Source organism: Coturnix japonica, chromosome Z (assembly GCF_001577835.2).
Source record: "Coturnix japonica isolate 7356 chromosome Z, Coturnix japonica 2.1, whole genome shotgun sequence".
Classification (NCBI taxonomy): domain Eukaryota; kingdom Metazoa; phylum Chordata; class Aves; order Galliformes; family Phasianidae; genus Coturnix; species Coturnix japonica.
Window position 1 is genome coordinate 15,291,103 of NC_029547.1, and position 22,582 is coordinate 15,313,684.

General features: G+C 37.9%; 2 protein-coding genes across 2 annotated transcripts; one reads left to right on the forward strand and one right to left on the reverse strand.

The window, feature by feature from the left end:
• Positions 1–279: 279 nt before the first annotated feature.
• Positions 280–16,215, forward strand: CCDC152 (coiled-coil domain containing 152). The gene is made up of 10 exons (XM_015848650.2): positions 280–424; positions 2,107–2,137; positions 2,839–2,935; positions 4,760–4,865; positions 10,827–10,895; positions 11,760–11,824; positions 12,776–12,878; positions 13,661–13,788; positions 14,694–14,780; positions 15,334–16,215. The coding sequence occupies exons 3-10, from the start codon at positions 2,873–2,875 to the stop codon at positions 15,454–15,456; spliced, it is 744 nt and encodes a 247-aa protein (XP_015704136.1). The 5' UTR covers positions 280–424; positions 2,107–2,137; positions 2,839–2,872; the 3' UTR covers positions 15,457–16,215.
• Positions 15,544–22,303, reverse strand: SELENOP (selenoprotein P). The gene is made up of 5 exons (XM_015848683.2): positions 22,177–22,303; positions 20,781–20,983; positions 19,336–19,548; positions 17,877–17,994; positions 15,544–17,314 (listed from the first exon to the last, which is right to left on the reverse strand). Exons 2-5 carry the CDS (start codon positions 20,969–20,971, stop codon positions 16,655–16,657), a joined length of 1,182 nt encoding a protein of 393 aa, XP_015704169.1. The 5' UTR covers positions 20,972–20,983; positions 22,177–22,303; the 3' UTR covers positions 15,544–16,654.
• Positions 22,304–22,582: the final 279 nt, after the last annotated feature.

The window sequence follows — 22,582 nt, forward strand, 5'->3', positions numbered from 1 at the left end:
GAAGTCAGTTTACCCCTGTTCAAAGGAATATTCACACATGAACTTCCTGCTTAGCTAATGTTAATGACAGTGTGAAGAAACATTTGAAAATATAACTCAAACATCACAGAGAGAATAAAACCAGGGCCTTGACAGGTGCACCACTGAGGTGCTCAGGTTCTGTCTTGCTCATTTAGTGAGGTGCCAAACAAAGGCACTGCCTTTGGGCTGAAGTCTAGGGAGCACTAGGACGTGCCACACGCTCCTGACAACCTCCGCCCAGCACTCCGCAATCGAAGGGGGCTGACGGGACCCCTGAGGTGGGCAGCAGTGCTCTCCACAAGCAGAGAGGTTTTCCCGCCTTCCAGGGAGTGTGCTGCTCCTCCTCAGCCCTCTGAAGGCTGGGGCTGCACAGGCCGGGGCGAAGCAGGCTGTCCTCTCACAGGTACCTACAGCACCTGCCCTCTATCTGTGCTATTGCCACACAAAAAGCCTTGTCTTGAGCATGCTGCACTCCAGATCCTGTGAGAGGATCTCACTTCGACGCAGGCACTGGCTATAAGCAAACCATGGGGCAGAGAGAACGGCCACTGTGAGCTGGTGGGCACCATTGGGTGGGATGGCAGCAGTTGGCACTGCCGTCTTCATGCGTTGTGGTGAGACCTCTGCAAAATGAAGTGTTTTAAATGCCAGAGGGTCTTCCAAGAGTGAGCAATGAAGGAAGGTCAGAGCCAGTGTTAGTGCTTGTCCTCAAGATGGGTGGAGCTCAGAAAAACAGTGAGACGATTTGAAGTGCCTGTTACTGAGTAATCACTGTACTCAGTTCAGATGTGCTGTTAAAAACTCAGGAGAACTTTGTGGGCATTTTTTGTTGCATGTAGTTTTCGGTGCTTTATGAAACAAAACAAGAAGCCTTAAATTCCAAAATAAGATCATCACAAGTGCTACTCAAAAAACAATTGAAGAGTTAGAGAGTAAATAAAGGTGTCAGTTTTGTGGCAGTTGAAAATGTTAAATCTTTAGCCTTCCTCCAAGTGAAATAAATATAGTTCAAAATAGGAGTGGGAGGCTTAAGAAAAATGCCTTTAGAGAACATAACATATAAATAATAATTACATAAAAAAGTGATGAGTTTTCCTGCTGGAAAAATACAGCATTCAAAATACAGCATATTATTTTTAATTTATTCTTTCTGTTCAGCAGGAGTTATATTCCCAGTGGCATCATTGCCTAACACTGCCAAATGCTTAGCACATCCTGTCTTCTACATAAACAAATGATGCCATGGAATATGAACACACAAATAAAACAGCATGCAGCATGGCAGCTCCCTGAGCTTCCACCCTCAGTCAATATTTAGATGTTAAAACAATGTTGTAAGCATGATGGCATGGGACAGTGGTACAAAAATGGATAAGATAGTGCCCATGATAAGGACTGGAAAGACCATAGCTTAGCATTCACACTGTACACTTAGATTATCAAATAAAACATGCAGTTGTTTTACAAAATTCAATGTCCTAAAAAACTGTTTCAAACTTGAACAATTCATTACATTGTAATGACAATTACAGGCCATTAAGATTACCAGCTATGAAGAAAATCACCAATTTATCTAAGAAGTATTGGTTCTTTAGGCATATTCTTTAAAAGTGCTGTATTTTAAAAATACCTTTTAGTGTTATGTAACAAATTCACATTAGTGCCTCTAATGCTAATTAGAGGAAATAGTGGACACGATAAAACTCACACAGAGCTATTACTGCCTCACTGCTTTTCTAAAGACATTGCACATACATAAAGACCTGGAAATATGGAATGAACAGGAAAATAATTCAGTTTGGTTCTTGCTCAGTTGTTCATTTACATGTATATTTCAGCATAACTTCACTGTAAGTAAGTACATGTGGAAACTGTTGCAGTTTCTAGGTAGCACATACATTCTACCTTCTGGACCAGCTCCCTCATTTCATTTTGATTTACTACATGTAACAAAGACAGTTTATACAGAACTGATTATTTGGTTCAGAATACACGATTTATCTGTACTGGAAATACTGTTTGATGAAGCCTGATGTTCAAAGACATCTGAAATATTTTTAGAAATATTCGTATCTTTTCTTTCAGGTCCATCTTGCAATTGCATGCTGGAGATTCTGTAAGTAGAACTCCTGTAAAAACAGGAGTTGTGTGAGTAATCTGAAACTATATGGGTGTGCTTCAAAATCTTGATTTTTATGTGCAGCATAGCGTCTCATCACTGATATTAGTGTGGATTGTTTGTAAGAAAATATATGTATGTAGCTTTAAGCCTGAATAAAGTATTAGAGCACGTAGACAGTTAAGAGATTTATATTCTGCATTCATATGTACCCGGTAAAAGCTCCTTTGCTTATGAAATATTTTTTAAGTTATCAGACTTAACAGAGATTCACTTGTTGGCTCTAAAACATGCACAGTGGAGAATGAGTATTTCAAATCCATTCAGTTTCTTGTTTTTAAAAGTGAGGATAGGAAAGCCAGTATGTTTTAGTAACATATATAGAAAGAAGTAGCTCACATGTTTTAAAAGCACCATATGTGGCTTTAGTTAAAATTGTGTCACTGTGTCTATGGAAGTGGATTTAGATTTATTTTTTGAATTGCAACACTTTTTTAAATCATATAACAGTCTGAAGAATGGCTTTGGGCTTTCTGACATTAATTTTATTTCTTAGAAATATTAGGTTTCAGGTTGGCTGAAGTTTAGGTTAATAGGCAAAAATAGTTATAATTTTTCAATAGTGTTACATGCTTTGTTAACATTTGTGCATAGGAAAGCTTTGGAAAATTAACAGATCTATTTTTTTTTTGTTACAGGATGAAATATTCCAGAAGTAAATGAATCACAGCCATGAAGAAAATCAATGTGGTGAATCTTGATAAACTTTTAGACAACTTCTCAGAGATAGAAAAGGTAAGTGAAAAAAGTCTTAAAAGAGAGTTGAAATTGCTACCTACAAATGTTATTTTCATATCATGGTAAACTTTTCAACCAGAGATTTCTTCTAAGTACTGTCAGCTAATTCTGATTAATGTACCTTGTAATACCAATGCTGTATCAGAGCTGTTTGTATTGCTTTTATCTCAAAGTGATATAAGTGAATTAAGGAATCACTGAATCATGCAATTTCCTGTTTTCGAAGGTACTGGTATCACCAAGTCCAGCTCCTGGCTTCAAACAAAAACACACAAATATTCACACCCTATGTTCTGGACTCTAGTGCAGACCCTTTCCTAAAGCCCCCACCTTCCCCTGACAGCTCCATGCTGTTCCCTCGGGCCCTGTTGCTATCACACAGAGCAGAGCTCAGCGCTCCTTCTCTCCTTCTTTCTTTCATAATATATACACACTTTATGTGTACTTTATGTGAACTCTTTATGTGTAATTTCTTAAAGACTGATCCACTGAGGAAAGTTGGTACTGCGTCCCTTGTTATTCCCAGAGGTCACCTCTCTGTAGTTGATCCTGTTCAGTTAATCCACACTAAAGGTAACAGAGAAGTAGTGCCTAAAATAAACATAGTGTTTCTCATGAAAATATATACATATATATGTACATATACTCATATACACCATACAAATTTCTATTCATACACATTACTCATGTTGATTCCCAATGGTGGTATTCACAGCTTCTTATGAAGAGCAATAAAAAGAACTTTGTGGGGATCGATCTGGACCATACATTATAGAATTCAGAAAAATCCAGTTTATAGCTAGTTATTAGTTCTGCAGGGTAAACTATCAGTTGCATAGGCTTTCAAGTCTGACATGTGAATTCCATGAAGGTCAACCAGGTCAAGCGCAAGGTTCTGTACCTGGACTGGGACAGTGCCAGATTTTGACCAACTGGGTGAGAAATTGACTGGGAGCAGTCATGCTAAGAAAAACTTGGGAGTGGAAAACTAATTATAAGCCAGCAGTGTGCACTTGCAAACCAGAAAGCCATTAGTATCCTGGGCTTCATCAGGAGTAGCCAGCAGGGCAGGGGAGGTGATTGTACTCCTTTTCTCTGCCCTTGTGAGGCTGTACCTGCAGTATTGTGTCCAGGCTTGGGGATCCCAGCATAAGAAAGAGGTGGATCTGTTGGAGCTGGTCCAGAGGGGGCTAGGAGGATGGTCAGTAGTCTGGAGCACCTCTCCTATGAAGATGGGCTGAAAAAGCTGGATTTGTTCAGCCAGAAGAAGCGAAGATTCTGGGGAGAACTCATTATAATCTTCCAGTACATAAAACAGGCTTATAATAAAGATGGAGAAGCCTTTTACCAGGTCCTGTAGTGACAAGACAAGGGAACAGTTTTAAGCTGTTTTAGGCTGGAAAAGGTTAGAATTAGATCTGGTATAAGGAAGAAATTTTTCACAGTGTAAGTCATAAGACACAGCAACAAGTTGCCTCAAGAATTTGTGGATGTTCTGCTATTGGTAATGTCCCAAGTAAGGTTGGAAAGGGTTTTGAAACACCTGATTCAGGAGATGTGCCTGCTCATAGTAGGGGATTTGGACTGGGTGAATTCCAAAGGTCCGTTCCAAACCTAGAACATTCTATGATTTGTGTTTTCTATGATAGAATTTCCAGGAAGTCAAATGATATAAGCTTTTGACTACAGTCTTGTTAAACATTAATTTTATATAAATTTAAAACACAAGATTTAAAACCTATTTCAAAAAAATATTAATGTAAAATTAGTTGTGTTTTGCTGGTTTTTTTGTTTTGTTTTGTTTTTTTTCCCATCTCCTAGAAAATTTCAGAAATTAATGAAGCAAACAAACTATTAGTTCTTCAGCTGGAAAATTCTAACAGGATGTTAACATTAAGCCAATCAAGGGAGGAATCGGTAAAAGAAGGTAAGGTCTTGGCTCTTCTCCTAAAATAAATAAATAAGTAAATGATGATGAAAGAATGCTTTTTGCTTGTACTCAGGATTTTCTGATAAATACTTCTATTATTTTCAGCTATATAAAATAGCAAGGATCTTAGATGGTGTGTGAAATGTAGTGATTTTATTTTGTGGCACGTAATGGAATCTACCATTCCACCAGCCTAACCAAGGAGGTGGGTATTACAGAAAGAAATCACATCATTAAGGCAGAGCTTTCTCTTCCAGAGCACACCAACCATGCCTGAAAATAGCTTTGTTCTTTGTTCTTCCAGTGGCACCCAAATAATCTTCTCTGTAACTTCTGCAGGGACTGAGGTTAGGTTTACAGGTCTGTAGTTTTTGGTGTCTTCTTTCGTGCTACATGGTAGATGTGTATAACAAAGGCTAGCTTATAGCTAACAGCAACCTCCCTGGAGCCCTGAAGCCTTAAACACAAAGACAGTACTGCTTGCTCAGGTATCCCCTATTTGTGGTTTTTGAAGATGAGAGATTGCATTGTGGCAGTATCTTTTACTGTATCTTTCCTGAAGTATCTTCTACTGAGTGTTATGGTATGGGACAGCAAATTGAGAAGAACTCTCATTCAACTCAATAGAAACACTTGTTTATCTATTGAGCACTAAAGACAATGAAGGACAGTTATTCAGAACAGAGAAGATGCTTCGTTACTGATGAAAACAAAAAGGAAGTTTTTTATATGAAATAGATTTTAAAGTAGAAAAATGTTGATGAAAAGAAGAAATTATTCTTATGATAAAACCCGCAGGATGAGAGATAATGAATAAAAAAAGAGACAGTGCAGTAAGTCAGAGCAGCTGGGAAGACTGAAGCAAGGACACCATAAGCAGAACAGACTGAAAACAGATGGAAGTCAGAAGTGAGGTCTGGGCTATGTAAATTGCCTCACTTAGTGAGATAAGAGTGAAATGACTTGAGGAGATAGTTATGCTGATAAAACTGGTGAGAACAATCTCTGGAGCCGTTTTGAAACACGTGATGGAAAAAAAACATGGATGGCAGAAGTCCAAGTACAAATGCCAGAGTAATCAGCATGAAATATGAAATAAAATTTAGCAGCAGGGAAAAAAATAAGAAAAAAAAAAAAAAAGAAAAAGAAATCTCAGTAATATTCAAGATGCAGTAATTTACAAATCATTAAGGACATAGATAGGAGGCAGAATTTCAGGTCTGAGGGTGAGACTGCAGACATGTTAGTAGCAGTAAAGAACAAAGTAAAAAGAGGTAACTTGAAACATAGTAAGGTTTCCAAGCAGTGTTTCTGAAATCTGCCTGGTAGGTAATAAGATAAAGAAGAGATACCCAGGACATAGAATCTACTTAGAAAATAAGTAGATTAATGTGGCTATATTCTCTTAGGATAAAATGTGTACGAGTACTCCAATAGAATCCTAGCACACCACAAAATTTTATGTGAGTAACAGTTTTGAATGATATTCATTAAAGATGATCAAACAGTAGTTTCACAAACCATTTTATTCAATACATTGCCATAATCTGCAGTGGATGCTGTCAGAGAATTTTTCAGGTGAACATGAGTGACTGTGTTGCTGAGGGTCAGCAGTGATTAGAATATTAAAAATACTTTGAAAGTATTATAGGTTGTTAAGTAATCATAAATTACAGTTATTACAAAGTATTTCCAAAGCATTTTGCCTTTTATTTTTAAAATTGATAAAGTGGACGTTGTAAATTTAATAAAATCACTAGTTAAAGTAATAAGAGGCAGTGTATTCAGACTCAGAGCACTGGACGTTTTGCGTCAGGTAGTTTGGATCTTTGTAGAACCCTTTTGATAGTCAAAGCACTGTGGCAGTGAAAAACTCTTCTTACTTCTCACGGCAATGTAGAGGAGTCCTGCATGGAGATGGTAAAGATGTTTGGGAACAATGCATCACTTATTCTTCTATTCTAATTCTGGCAAGTTATCCTAACAGGCTCTACATGAGAGAATGGCTTTTGTATAATGATAGGGCCAACTGTGGCTTGGAAAAGAGATTTCTTCTAGCCTCATGCCCCAAGGCACTTCCCTCAGTCACATTTCCCAAGAGTAAGAGTAGTAGAATTGATCCAAAAGCAACTGCAATTGCTGGATCTGGACATCTGTGGCAAATTTTTAAGGAACAGTGTCAGCATGCATTCTTAATGTATGTACGTTCTCAAGTTAAATAAGATTCTAAAGTTCACCTTGTTGCAAATTTAACACAAGAGCAAGTTTATAGAGTATATAAACAACTGAGCCTTAGCAGTAGACCACAAAGCGATTTACAGAACAGCAAAGGAAAAACATGAGAGACCACATGCTGGTGAATGTTTCACATATGATTCCAAATAAACATACTTCTTTCAGCAATGGGGAAGAGAGCAAATGCACTGTGGAAGGAAAGGCTGTTGTTCCACTTACCCTGAAGGACTTGTGGCTGCTGGGGGTGGAGGAAGAAAAGTTTTGTTCTGACTGAAAAACCCTATGTTAGTACGTGAAACTAAAATGAGAATAGCGTTTCACACCCCAAGAAAATTCCAAGAGGTATAAGTGAGAACCTGAGGGCTTATTGACATCCTTGATTGCCAGAAGTGTCTTTGGAACTGCACAAAGTAAACAGAGAGTGGGAGCTCTGAGGGATATGCACAAGAAGAAAAAAAACTTATGAAGCTCGATGGGGAGAGCAGTGTGAAATTCTTTAACCAAATGTAACATAAAAAGATGGGCAATGTGGCAACTCTATATGTGTTCTGAAAGATAATAAATGAGCTTTGTGTTGTTTAAATATTTTCTTTGCTGAACAAATGTGAGATTCAGGACAACAGCATTTGTTTAGTGTAAACACTGTGATCAGCTTGAGATGGACAAGTCTGGCATTCTTGTTTTCTGCTCCTAAATGTTTTCTATACTAAGTGGTATATGGACAATGGTTCAGACTACAGTTCTGAATAAAATCTACCCTAGTTTTTAAAAGCAAACAATTGCATTATTTCCACAGAAAACTGAAGGTAGCTCTATTTTGTCTCAGTGAGTGGATTTGTCTTTGTTCGACCAATAATTGCTGCACTTTTTTCATATATTTCTTGCAGCAGAAGATACTGCAGAACTGGATTTTGCTTCCAAGTAGCGAAGATAGAACTGGCATATTGAATACTACAATTCCATATAGCATCTCCAGTATTATGTATTTGTTGGCGAGTGCTTTGAAATTGTTAAAGAAAACAAAACAAAACAAAAAATGGATTTTCTGTTATAAATGTGGATGGAAGGATCTGCAGTGAATTATGAATACTAAATGTGATAAATATTGGTTGGCTGTCTAGTCTCTCTGTAGGGTGTATTCTTTACAGAGAAGGAGCCACAGTAGTGTCAATGATCTGCAAAGCTGTGACCATTTAGCAAAATTGTGCTTCCTCTTCCTTTATGTAGGCAAGCAAAACGGTGAGCTGAGTACTTTTTCCAGTCATAACTGTAATCTAACACGAAAAAATTTCCAATATATATATATTTTTAAGATAATAAAGATAAGGAAATATTCTTGGGATTGGACAAAAAAGTAGTTTGCATCTAACTACCTGTGATTCACTGTAAGACTATCAGCTGTCAAATTGTTCACTCAAATTCATAGGTGTATTTACAATGAGCGTATGACTTTCTAGAATTTATTTCCTACATTTTCAAAGGAATGAAAAGTGGCAACAGAACCTGTCAGTATAAATGACATTGTGACCTAAAGCTTCAGGTTTTGAACAGCATTTCTCCACAACTGCTGTTGATACGGCGCGCTGCCTGGTGTAGGAGCTGACAGTCACTGTTCCTATGCCCTTCGCGCTCCCCCTGCTGGTTTTTTAGAAGAATGGAATAAAGGAGTGACGGTGGCTAGCACGCAGCTGTGTGAAAAGCAGACTTGAAGGAAGAATAGGTTAAAGTTCAAAACGTTTGAGTAGAAAGCCAAATATTGGAGCTGGAATCGTAATTCACCATCGTCACTCCAGATTTATTTTTTTTTTTAATGCAGACTTGTTTTGGGGAGAATGTATACAAGACCAATTATGAGAACAAGCAGTCATAATTCAAATACAAGAGAGTTAAGAAAGTTTGACTTGTGTGGTTGAACCCACACAAGCATGGTTTCTTGTGTTCTGCCTTTAGCCTGCTCTGATTTTCCTGTTTATCCACCTCTCTTTGTTGCACTGTGTGTTTGTCATCTTTCCACCTTTTCTCTTGGCACCTGGCATTTCTCTTCCTTGTTGACTGCTGTGTGACTCACAGTTCTGTCATCTATCTCCCAGGTAGTGCCTAGATCTGCTGTGTTTTGCCTCTCCCACCTATATCTTGATTTCTTCCACATCTACTTTCCCAGTCTCTGCCTTTTTCTTCATATAAGACTAAAGCGCCTCTAATTACCACCATAGTTACTGGATGAAGAGACTGACATCAGCTGTTGTTACAGAGCAGCAGTTACCTGCTGATATAACAGCAGAAGTCTCAGTTTTGGGGCTATTTGTCTGAGTCTTGAAAACTTAGTAGCAAGTTGTAAAAGATCTCCAGGTGACACATACAAACTGAGATTTTCTGAAGTCAACCATTCAACTGAATTTGAAATTGCCAGATTTTCAGGGCGGAGGTCAGACAAATGTATGACAGAGAGTAGATCTCCTCCATCAACAGCTTAAAAGTACCTGTAACAAAGTACAAGTATTTTTGCAATGATAGTCATTCATGTGATAAGAGGGCAAACACCTGAAAACAAATGGCAAAGGACATTTTAAGAAAGATCAATTTTTCACAGCCTGTAACAGATTTTTTTCTTCAAGTTCATTTTTATTACTCTTGAGTTTGCAGTTCAACTGCTATAAACTTACTCTTAAATACGTTTACTTTCAGTTTTCATGCCTTGCTACACTTCATGGCAATTTATAATCTTTTCTGTCTGCAGAGCTCACATACTTAGCAGTCTTGAAACTGGTATTTAGCCAGATTCCTTAAGCCACCCAAAAATGTTTACATAGTTATACTGAGAAAACATTTAATAACATTAATTAAAAATTAGGTAATAAAACACTTAGGCCCTGGAAGCGTATTTTCAGGACAGATGTTTTCAGCAAGTTTGAAGGACTAAAACCTTGCAGCAGAAAATATTCACTTAATATAGAAGAGTAATTATCTTGGCCTTTAAGCTTCCTTTATTAAAATATTTACTTGCTGATAGTATTGTTAAGCAAAATTCTTCAGTCCTCTATTTTTTCCTTTATAGATTGTAGACTTTAAAGGAGATTATCACAGTGCTCACTCCCTCTCTGGAAACTCACAGTTGAATCCAGTGACTTAAGGCTTGCAATCATTTTTTTAACTCTTCTCCTATGAAGTATATACTGATTTCTCCAAAATAAACTATATCTCCTACACATATAAAATGCTTGCTTAGCTACTAACAGCAGGCTTTCCTCTTCCATGACATTGTCTACCCGTGTAGTCTACCGATAGAAGGCTGTGAATCTTGAAACCAATTTATACAATGCAAGTGAGGTTTAGGTATATATGGTCAGTAAGTCTTTCTTGCAAAAGATGTCCTTGTCCAAAGTTGTGTGATGAATTAAATGTGTGATGAATTAAATAAGGTTAAGTCCCAGAGAGAAAGAGAATGCAAGTTCTTGAAGACTATCAATCACCTTTATAGTAAGCAAAGCATTATATTTTTCCTACTATCCCAGAAAAAAAAAAGCTAAACATTTTTGAAAGACCATAAAGAATTATGTTTACAATTCTCTTACTCAGAAATGTACACTATTTTATCACATTTTTAGTATGTTATAAAAGAAACTGTTTAGATGTGGTGTTCATAATTTTTTCAATTGCTATATTAAATTCCAAAATCAAAGTGGTGAAGAGAATATTTTCAAACAGTGGATTTTTCACTCCTAGAATGTACTACTCTACGGAATGTGATAAAGGGTCTCACACAAACTCTTGAAAACCAGTGTAACATAAAAGGTAAAAAAAAAAGTTCTTACATATACTATAATTATACTATACTATGTACATATATACATATATATATCCAAATATATATATATATATATATATATACACATGTATATACACTATACACATATAAGTATGGCTGTTATCCACAGATTATTGATAATTGCTCATTGTTACTTTAAAAAGTAAAGGTACTTACTACATTTTTATACATATCACATATCAACGTATTTTTATACTGCAGTCTACTTATCACATTTAATTATAAACCCATTCTGTATTCAAGGTGCCTATCAAGAGTTAAAAAAACTCTAAGAATTGGAAGTAGATGGCTGTTTCTGATAATCAGAATGAATTTTGCTAATCAAGAAAGAATTATCTGCTTTTTCTGAATTCTGTTTTTGAGAAACTGCTTTTCAATTTGTGTATTTGTTATATACACTATAGACAAGCTCTAAAGGAGCCCACACAAACTAAGTTCTGGTTTTGAGAAACAAGTACTTAAAAAGTTACATCTCTTAATTTGAAAGTATTGTCTATACGTCAATAATCTTTCATTTTCTGAGCAAGTTAACTTTGTACTGGTAAATGCCCTGGTAAACAATTGCTAAAGGTTGCTTAAAGCAGTTCAGTGCAGGAATACCATATATATATTGCAATTATACTAGGAATTTTCTTCTTCAAAAAAACTGTATGGATGTTCGTATCATTGTAAGTTAAGATTATCACATCTAGAAAATATCAGGCCTCTTTAGAGTCCAGACAAGTTAAAAAAAAAAAAAAAAAAAAAAAAGGTAAATAATTTTCTTTCATGCTTCCATGTGTCAGTATTTGCCCTTCAGTGTATTGTTCTTTTCTATTGTTGTTGTTTAGATGAAAACGACAGACTGAAGGCAAACATTCATGTCTTGGAAGATAAATTAAAGGCTTCTGAACAGGTCTGTTTGATCATTCCTTAATAGGAGAAATTATTAATAACAGTTCTGTCTCTGTTGAAGCAGTTATTATACCCTTTTATTCTTGAGTTTGCCACCAATCACATTACTATTTCACTTCTCCTAAAGTTTATCCTGTGTAAAAAAAGTTGTTCTAAAGACAGTATGAGAGCATTTCACAGGAACTAAAAGGTCGAAACTATACACTGCTGAGGTCTCTGGTTCAATCTGAAATACACTCATTTTTTAACAATATTTAGTTTTAAAATCTACTTCTTACACATACATTTTTGATAAAATACCAACTCTTCTGTCAGCGAATCAAATACCATCTGAATTATCTCTACAACAGAATGTTCTGATGAGATCTTGGGAATAAGCAGCTCTGCGCTGGCAGTTACAGCAAATCACTTGATAGTTCTGGAGTATTTTTCATTGACGTAAAGTTAAAGAAAGTATGCTCAAACTATTAACTTGAATGTCAAAGCCACAAGCATTGATACCCCTGATGTTTCCTCTGCTGCCAGTGCAAAGTTGTAGAATCCTTGGTATAAGCAATATTCGCCATCTGAGATACTTTAAATGTGATTTTTTGTTGCACAGTTCTACAACCAGAAATCTATACAAGTAAAACTGTAGCTGTTTAACCAACAACCTACACTGAGGAAAGAATACTACCTTTCAATTTGCCCCTTCTCCTACAAGCAGTTTATAATTTTATTTTAACAGATAGAGGAAATCTGCTGCATCTTTTGTCTGTAGATTTTCACTGGGTTAAGTAAGAAGTAGCTGAACGTTTTAGTATTAACAGATGCTACATAAACCAAGTACAGAATTATAGAATTATAAATAACTGGATTATTCTGTATACTTCGACATGAACAGTGTGCTTTGCAGAAGGATTTCCAAGTACAGAAACCTGAAGATCTTTATGAAACGTTTTTATATTCACAGGAGTATAAAGATGAGATTGAGAAACTCACAATAGAAATTCAAAACAAAGAGGAAGACCACAAATCAGAAATAGCACAGTTGAGCTGCACCATGAGGAAAAAATGTAAGTCTTCTGAAGCCTGAATGCTGTACAGCTGGATAACGCACATCATAGCCTGTAAGAGCTGTACTTCATCTGGTATAAATGCAAAAAATAGTTCAACTTTCTCATGGAAATACAACTGGAAAATAGTTTTTACTGGGAGTCCAGGTGTAGTACTGACAGAACAAACAGACATGAAAGCTAGAAGTGGATACTGTCAAACTGAATTTTAACTGAGTAGACAGTGGCAATGAGGTATTATTGCAGTCACACTGGATGAGCAGAAGCTCCAAATCAAGTAGAACAGACGCTGGGAGCTTGTATATCAAAATCAGAAGGAGTTAAATTTTGGATTAAGTACTGACTACAGAATTGCTTTGAACTTGCAAAAATGAAACTTAGGTAGGCTCCTAGGAGGGTGTTTCAGCTATACGTGAGAAGAGCAGGACTTTGTGTAAATAAATAATGCTGCAAAAGGAAACACCTGATTGTAGTATGGATTATTTTCATTACTGACATAGGCTTAAGAAGTAGGGGTTTTTTTTAGTTATTCACTTAGCTGTAAAAAAGCAAAATGAAGTGTTTGTAAAATGTGATGCTGCTTTAATGAAGCTCAGTCTCACTATGGTTCCAGGTGGATAGCTTTAAAGTATATGTTTTGTTTGACAGAAATTGTTTTGACCTGCTGCTGAAGAAAGCTCTGCCATTTGGGAAATGCTCTGGTTTTGTTTTATTTTGTTTTTCCACTTAACCATTTCATGTAATAAATTTAATCAGCTTATTTGGTTTTACTGTGTTATCAGCTGATGCAAAAGAGATGGAGTACAAGGAACAGATAGAGAAAAAAGAAATGGAAATATTGGAGCTGACTAGACAGCTGAAAACTCAAGATGAAGAGAAGCAGAATGAAATAATTAAACTGCAGATAGAGGTATGTGTTCTGCTGAACTAAAGCTCTATTAGGCACTGAGTAAACTTAGAAGACTATGATAAAAAATGCTGTAATTAGCACATAGCAAAGTAATGTGATGGAACATAAGCATCTTAAAAAGTGATCTTTAGAAGGATCGGTGGCATTTTTCTTTCTTTCACTATGAGATCTGTGAACTGCTCAGAAATCTGCACTTCTATCTACTATATATATATATTTGGAGGCTGAGTTTTGTAGTGTTCTTCCTTTAAATTATTTTGAAAGCGTTGGTAATTTTTACCTATAAAGTAATTAAAACATGTTTTCTATTTATTTTTATTCTTCTACTATTGTTTCTGAATGCTCAAGTACTTTTATTTTTTAGTATTACCTTGCTATAGACTTCCAAGAGGTTTCAGACATGGAATTCAACACACATTTCACAGCTCAGTCCTCATTAGAGAAAAGTCAAGGAAATAGCTCAAACTTTTCACATGCTCAATAAGAAAGAAGCTGTGGAAGTGTTTGGGCGGAGATATCTGTAGTATGTGAGAGAAGGCTTAAAGGCCTTTTAGCATCCTTTCCATTTTCTCCTCCTGCATACATGAGACTGTGGTGCCAAAGCACATTCAGCGTTTCATTTTAGTAGTGCTCTTTTTATCTAGCATTTCAGAAATATTTATGTGTAACGTAGTGGGATCGGAATGTTTGTACCATTTGTAACATCTGTAATTATCTTCATTTCTGATAAGCATCTCTGTCCTAGAACCAAACGCTAATCTTGCAACAACTTTCCAGATACAACATCCATTAAAGAAAAGACAAAAGAAACAAAATAAAAGGAAAAACGTCTGCTTATATTGTTTAACATTCTTTTTTCCCCCCTTATTGTATTGTTAATATTTTTTCTTCTCTGGTTCTTTCAGTTCAATGCTAAATTGGCAAGAGTTCAGAACAAAACAACAAAATCATTTTCAGACGCTTCTGTTCTGCCACAAAGCATCTATCGGAGGGTATGTGCTCCAATAACTCATAATCAGCAAATACTCAAGTACTGTCACAGCCCGTTCTAAACAGCACTTTTTTTTTTTTTTTTGGCTGCTGTGTTTTTTTGCAAGAAAACTTTATTTGGGAAAATAAGTTCCGTAACTTACAAGATCTAGTCAAGGTGCCTCTTTAACACATCTCCCCCACCTCTAGATATCCAATCCCTTGTCCTTTTGCAGTGATGTTGGTGCTGATAACGTTCAGTTTAACACCTTTGACATGAATAACAACAGAAGAGCACTTGTGGTTTTAGTACAGAATTGTTAACTTTGAAATCTGAGATAGAAATAACATCAATTACAAATTTTGCATGCATCAGTAGCTTTGTGGGCATGGGACTTGGAAATGTTGCAGGAACAGGATTTGGGGGGGGAGGGGATGTCAACTCTTATTACTGTGATAAAATATGCCAAGAAAAAATAAACCATTCTAATTATTTAACGTTAGCAATAGTATATTGTATTGTTGCGTAATCCCACTTGATAATCATGAACAAAACCTTTACTTGCATTCTTACAGAAACTACAGCACCTCCAGGAGGAGAAAAACAAGGAAATTGAGATCCTCCGAAACACCATAAGAGACTTAGAGCAACGTCTTAATAAAGTCCAAGATCTGAGCTTGAAACGGAGGCGGTTTTAAGTAAATAGCACAAGGCATTTCAGTAGGACATACAGGAAACAGCATATTTCAAACTGCACCCGAAAGTAAAAACAAAATACAAAGAAATGCTGGATATTTTTTTATTGAAAAGTCTCTTGTCAAATAATCCAAAGGCACATGTTTTGTTTATATTCAGTACTACTTTCTTGCTAATCAGCATTCACCACAAAAATATTCAGCTTTCATAGGAGTAATGATTTCCCTATTCAATCATCATTAATTATGGCGTATGCTTTCAAAGCAGCTTTCCTTTCTTGAATACTCTGCTCATCCAGGAATCCTTTGAACAAAAGAATTTTTACTTCAGCATGGTTAATCTAAATTAGAAAATGCTAAGCTACACACAAAGAAATGATAAAAATGTCAGTGGTATATTGCCTTACTAATCAATACATATTGCAGGTAACAAATTGCGTACTGTCATAAGCAAAGAAAAGTATTAAGCCAAGACTGAGTTTATCCTGTCTCTTTTTTGATAGAGGCATTGATTCTGCACAGAGAGCTGTTAATACTGCTTCTCACTTCAGGCATGAATTTATTGATTGAGTGGGATTTGACAAACTTGGTGCTACATTTAATCCACAGAAGTTAAGTATGTGATCTGTTACTTTAAAACAATGCAGTTACTGTTCAATCTTACACTTGAGATAAAAAGTTATTTTGGTCCACGGTTTAGCATTAAGCTTTGCTTGTACATATTTTGTATTACTACTTTAGAAAACAAACAAACAAAAAAAATTGAATATATCCCCTCTTAATAATAAAGAAAAAAAAAAAAAAAAAAGATTAAAATATCTCTTTTGCTTATCTTCTGTTCTTGATTGCAAAATATCAAACAGGAGCCCCTAGGTCATAGTTTATGCTCCTGTCCTCACAAATGCAAGCAGAATGTTAGAAGAAAAACAAGAAAGACAAATTAATCAACCACGCAGACACCTTCCCACTGTAACTGAAAAACAAACTACGGGTTAATCCAATTCCTTTACAGTAAGAAATTTTCACTGGTGGCCTTATGTCACCCCAAGAGCACCGCTCTTTGCAAAACTTCAGCTCTACGCTCCTGCCACCTTAGTCTAATTTTTATTTGGGACCAATAGAGATACATAATCCGATGGCTTTTCCCTTCTTGTAATTAAGTAAATGTAGGCCATGTGACTCCCCTGCGTTCTTTAAGCGTTTAGTTTGTTTTTCATGCTCAGTTTCCTGCCCTTTCCTGTCACTGTCAGGTGTCATCAGTTTCACTTCCTCCTGCTGCAGCTGACTCTCAGGCAGCAGTGAGCAGACGTCACTGTCAGGACTCAGTGATGTCCTCTGCCAACAGCTGCCCGTGTCACCTGCACGAGTTTGGAAGTGCTCCGCGACACTGTCAAGTGATGGAATTTCCTAACTCCTCAAACAGAAGGTGTCGACAATGACAGCATCAGCTACTGGTTGTTGAGTCTGATGCTGTCTGCCAGTTTCAAGTTAACTGGTTTTTACAGATGGTTTTCCCCTTTTTTCATAGTTTTGTGACACGTGGAACAACTTCCACGCCTTCTCCTGGAGGAAGAGTTTCTACCTGATCACGGCTACCTATCTGATCATGTCTGTTGTGGTTGAAAACTCTGTGACGTCGCCCGTGCTGAGGGTGACGCCTTTGAGACTCAGAAGGGGCCGGATGGTTCTGATTTTTGGAATGACGACCACCCTCACGATGGTGGTGGTGGTGTCTGTGCCTGTGCAGCTGGTGGTGATGATGTGAATGCTGACCACTTGGTTCGGGTTCAGGTTCTATCCCTGCTAGATTCTCTTCTTCTTTTTTGGTGATGTTTTCACATACATTATCAACATCAGGATCCTGAAAAGCAGAAATATTGTATTTAAGATACTTGTAGGATATTTCTTAACTAGATATTTTTGCAGTACGTAGAAAACCTATGCAATGAGATATCTAAAATTCTTGTTTATAAATTTTTTTTTATAAACTAACAGTGCTACAAATTGTACTCTTCTCTTTTTCTGTGGTAACAATCATCCCCTTGTGTTTCCATTTTTTAAAGTAACTTTTGTATCCTTCTTCTAAACTAAAAGGAACTGCAACTCAAACGGCTCTGATTCATCTCCACAGTAAGAAAACCTCTCCCCAGAAACTAAAGGAGCTAATTCTCACTAACTGTAACTCCACAAACAGAATTACCATCCAAGATTACATTTCCATTTCTGAAAATGTTCTGCTGGAATTTAAGCAGTCAGTCTCTTCTAAATTAGATCAGTTCCCAAAAGTGCTCACACATTCTCTGTCACAACCCATGAAATGCACACATTCAAAGCTGCCTTTTTTGTTTAATCGTGCTGACAAAGATTCTTAAGTATCAGGGGGTTTTTTTCTGCAGTATATAAAGAATGAAACAAGAAAATACCGTGTAAGAGCAATTTCCACACTTGTTTTCACAGTATGCAATCTTAATAGCCTCTTCTACATATTGGAAAGACAGGAAGGAATAGGGAAGACCCAGGTGATACACTAGACGACCACATCTAAGGAGAGAAAGAACACTGAGGTTACACATACAGAACATTTAACATCTCATCTTAGTATGCCTCATTTCACTTAAGCCAATCCACCAATGCTGTGCTGTCCCATGAATAGTGTTTTTCTCCAAGGAGCTCACAAATAAAAAGCAATCTCCATCTCACAACTATTGTCTGCTCAGCTGCTTTAGTACATGCAAAGTCTGCCTTCCAATGGATGTGATCACTCTGCTGGCAGAAACTTTAAAAATAAATAAACCAGTTTATCTGTGCTTTGATTGCCAAAGGTATATCATAGCAATACCTCCAAATGAGGAGGGCAGTTTGCATAGGTGTACAAATCTCTGCATGGTCTTTGTATCCAAAGAATCATAGAGCCACAGAATATCCCAAAGCCAGAAAGGGCTCACAAGGATCATTAAGGCCAACTGCTGGCTACACACAGGAACACCCAAATTTCAAACCCTGTCCAAATGATTTCTGAATTCTGGCAGGATGATGATCACTGCCCTGGAGAGCCTGTTCTGTACCCAACCATCCCCTGATGAAGAGCCTTTCTCTAATCTCCAGTCTGATAGAAGGAATGTCTGAATGCAGCCTAATATGATTTTTGGCTGGAACATACATTATGAACCATCTACGTTAGGAATTCAGTGTGCATTGGGATGAGGATTTCATGATACATCGTGTCTGCACTTCTATATTCTGTTAAGTGTACAACTGGTACACCAACAGCAGCTGGTACAAATGTGGAAGCTGTATACAAGGGCACTTTGATTAGCAGGCACATGTTTATCAAATTGCTTGCAATGTCAACAGAAGGTCCTGCTAAATAACTTTCAAATTCTCCATTACATTTCATTATGCTTCAGCACAAAGACAGACTATTCTTTGGTATTCCTCAGTTGTACCAAAAGATTCTTGTCTCAGAACCCTGTTATCAATAAGCTAATTTTCTCCATAGTTCTAGGATCCTCATTCAGCTATAAGACACTTTCAGCAACTTCAGTCAAAGTGTTCGGAAGGGAAGTCAGGTGGCTTTCTTGGCTTGATTCTTCTTGCAAATACATGGATATAAAGTTGTTAGAGAATGAAAACAAAGACCATGATATCAAATTCAACAGTCCAAAGCCAGCATAATTACTCACAAAGATTACATGTACTTATCCCAAACATACTTAAGCAAAAGCCGACTTTTTATTTTGTAGCTTCCATTTTCCAATAGAAGTGCACATACAGCCTGATGACTTTGTTGTGAGGTTATTTTAATGAATTAATACAGAAATCTACAAACCATTACTCTAAATACATGTAAATATTCTCCAGTCTCTCCCTTTAAACACAAACCTGTCATAGATGAGAAAATCGTCTTTGTTTCCATTTAAAGTCATCCAGACATCAGCTTGATGATCATCTTGTTGGTAGACAGCAATATGGTCTGAAACGCTTTCCTGCAGTAGGTGGAATTTCTTCTGGGAATGAGGACTTTGATGGTTGACAACCACATACGAGATGTTGACCAGCCCTTCATTCTCCAGCTTCACTCGCAGGTCCTCCAATCTAGAGGGGAATGTGATAAAAGACGACCACAAATCAGCAGGCAATCATAAGGGCTTTTTCCTTTGCAATACAAAAATGTTATTTGCCAGGTTTATAAGAAGTTAATATGCTCCACGCTGCATGTCCTACAGTGAGTGTTTCCTCCTCTAAGCAACAGTCTAATACTATTAAAACCTCCTTGCTCTTTGCCATAAGTATCAGCTCTGTCACAGCTGGAAACAATGAAGTTCTTTTCCAACATAAAGGAATGAATTATTCTGTTTTGCCATCAAGTCACACCCTGCAAAAGTTCACATGCCTCAGTTCCTGTCCTTGTAAGCAGAACACAGTACCAAGTAAAGCAGACATCTGTTACCTGACTGAACTCAGTGTTATTTTCATGTCAGTTCTTTCACACTCGTCATGGTCTAACAGAGAACTTACATAACATTTTTACTTAAATGCTAAGTTTGGGGTCACATCGTTTGCTAAAGAATGCAGAATGAACATATCAGGAAGGTGAACCACAAAGAAAGAAAGCCTGCAGCACAAGGCCAGCAGCTCTCCCTCTCATTCTGACTCATCTGCTTTCTGCAATAGGCAGAAAAGAACATTTCAGGAAAGGGACAGCAGCCGGGTGAAAAGAACAGCTACAGAACATCTTCACGACCTATTTGGCCTCAGCATAATTCCTACAGGATTGATCTAGAAATAAAAACACTTTCAATCTTTCACTTCCAGGATGTAGTCCAGAACTTCAAAGAATCCAGCCTTTTTAAAATGCACAGAATCAAATCCAGCTACTTTGAAAGTCAGCCACAAAGCCAGAACTTTGCCACTATTTCCAAAATCCAGCTCCTGAAAAACTTGCTAAGACTATTGTAACATGAAGCTTTACAGCCTGGAGTGTGAAACAGACATGCTATTACAGTGATCCTAATCAAGTTGTGAAACCAGCACTATGAATTCTCATGCCAAATAGATTTCACAACCACTGAACCAAAGATAAGCACTGCAGGCAATTCATGTTTAGGCCAGCTCAAAATTATTTTCCTGCTGCTGTTGCTATCGTATTACCTAATTATTTATAACAAGGTACATTCTGGAAACAGGAGCACTGATGTCCTAGGTCTTGTGTGGAAATGCAACAGTGATGATTCCCCCAGTTAGTTGAACACGTAGGTTATCCTCAGTTGGCTTTGTGAAGTGGCCACTCATGGTTTAACAAAAGCTGGTAGGAGACTGTTGCTCACCTGGAAGCCTGCAGCAGGCACAAGTATCAGCTGGCTTGGAGGAGAGCCACCACTGCCACCGACCCCCTGGCGTCCAGCATTGGGCTCTCCTCCCCGATGCGCCATTCTGGGGGCTCCTGGCACCGCTGGCTCTCTGCCCCCCCTCCTGGGAGGAGGCAGAGAACCAGGGCCAGCCCCAGCCCTGCCCACATGGCTGGGTCTATCTGAAAAGAAAGAAAATAAACAAAATGAGATCAATGCCTGAACGAAGTCCAGATGCTGAAATTCCCACACAAAACACAGCAGGATGCTGGCTCTGTGCAGTTCAAAAGAAAACAGCAAGAATATATTTGATCCATTATGTTTTCTGCCTGACCATATTTATCTCATTTAGCAGCAGAGTTCCTCTATAAGATTTGTTTTTTTAATAGTTCAAAAATGCTGGATTTTATTTTAATGCTAAACAGACCCATTTCTTCTGTTGTGACAACCAGTTTACATTGGTAAGAACATAGGTGTAAACCCAACTACTGACTACACAGTAATTGTACCAGCAGTGTGTTCAAAGCAGCGTTACAGAAAAGAATATTAAGAGAAAGAAAAAAAGAAAGAAAGAAAAAAAAAAAAGAAAGAAAAAAAGAAAGAAAAAAAGAAAGAAAGAAAAAAAAAAGAAAGAAAAAAAGAAAGAAAAAAAGAAGAAAAAAGAAAGAAAAAAAGAAGAAAGAAAGAAAGAAAGAAAGAAAGAAAGAAAGAAAGAAAGAAAGAAAGAAAGAAAGAAAGAAAGAAAGAAAGAAAGAAAGAAAGAAAAAAGACGGAGTTTTTTAGAAGGCAGTTTGCAGCACTCGGATGCCACTGATAAAAACCTCAGTGCAGGCAGTAGAAACAAGTCTGCAAAAACAGGAAATGAAAATCCAAGTTCCAGGATTTGCCGTATCCTATAAAATCCACTGCCCACATCGGGTTCCTTTAACGTCTGTGGGAGTCAAAACATTCAATAAGTTCTGTAATTATTCTTCCATTCCAACAGCATAAAAGCCTCAGCTTTATACGTTCAGACAACTCGGTATTGAGAAATAAAATGCTAACGCTGCTCCCAACACGCCCCAGGCTGTGGAACTGTGCAGTTCCAGCGCTCAGGTCTGACAGTAAATACAGGATGTTATGGAAACAGAAAGTTCTGACACACGACGAGACTGATGAAAACGACGAACCATTAAGATAAATAGGTAAATAAAGCAGAACGCTTTAATTACTGATCCTCCCAGGCAAGAGACTCCGGCTGCCTCCCTGCAGTTGTACGGCAATCAGCTGGGGCACAGCGCTCCAACTGCCCCGCACACCCGTGGGAAGGGTCGGTAACCGAGGCACGAAGCCGGCAGGACCCCGAGCCGCACTTCCCCGCCCCGTGCTTCCCAACCTGTTATTCCCGCAGCTCTGCTCCGCTCCGCTCTGCTCCTCTCCCTTCGCTCCGCTGCCGGCAGCAGGACGCGGGCGCAGCGCGGCGCCGCTCTTTATAGGGCCGTTGTTTACGTCGCGGGGCAGCACGGGCCAAAGTTCAGGGAGCTCGTTCTGCGCGACCTTGCAAGCAAAGCAAAGCAAAGCAGAGCAAAGCCCTGCGGCAGGAGCTTCCCAAATTCCTCCGTGTTAACTCTCTGCGAGTAGGAACCATTTGTCGCGCAGAACAGAGCGCTGTTTGTCCCTGCAGCGGCTCTGGTCGAGGGGCTGCGCACTAACGGAGCACCCCGCTGAGCCGAGCAGTGGTACGGGCGGGCGGGGGGGACACGCGGGTGGCTGCGGCCGGGGAGGGGAACTTCACAGTTTGT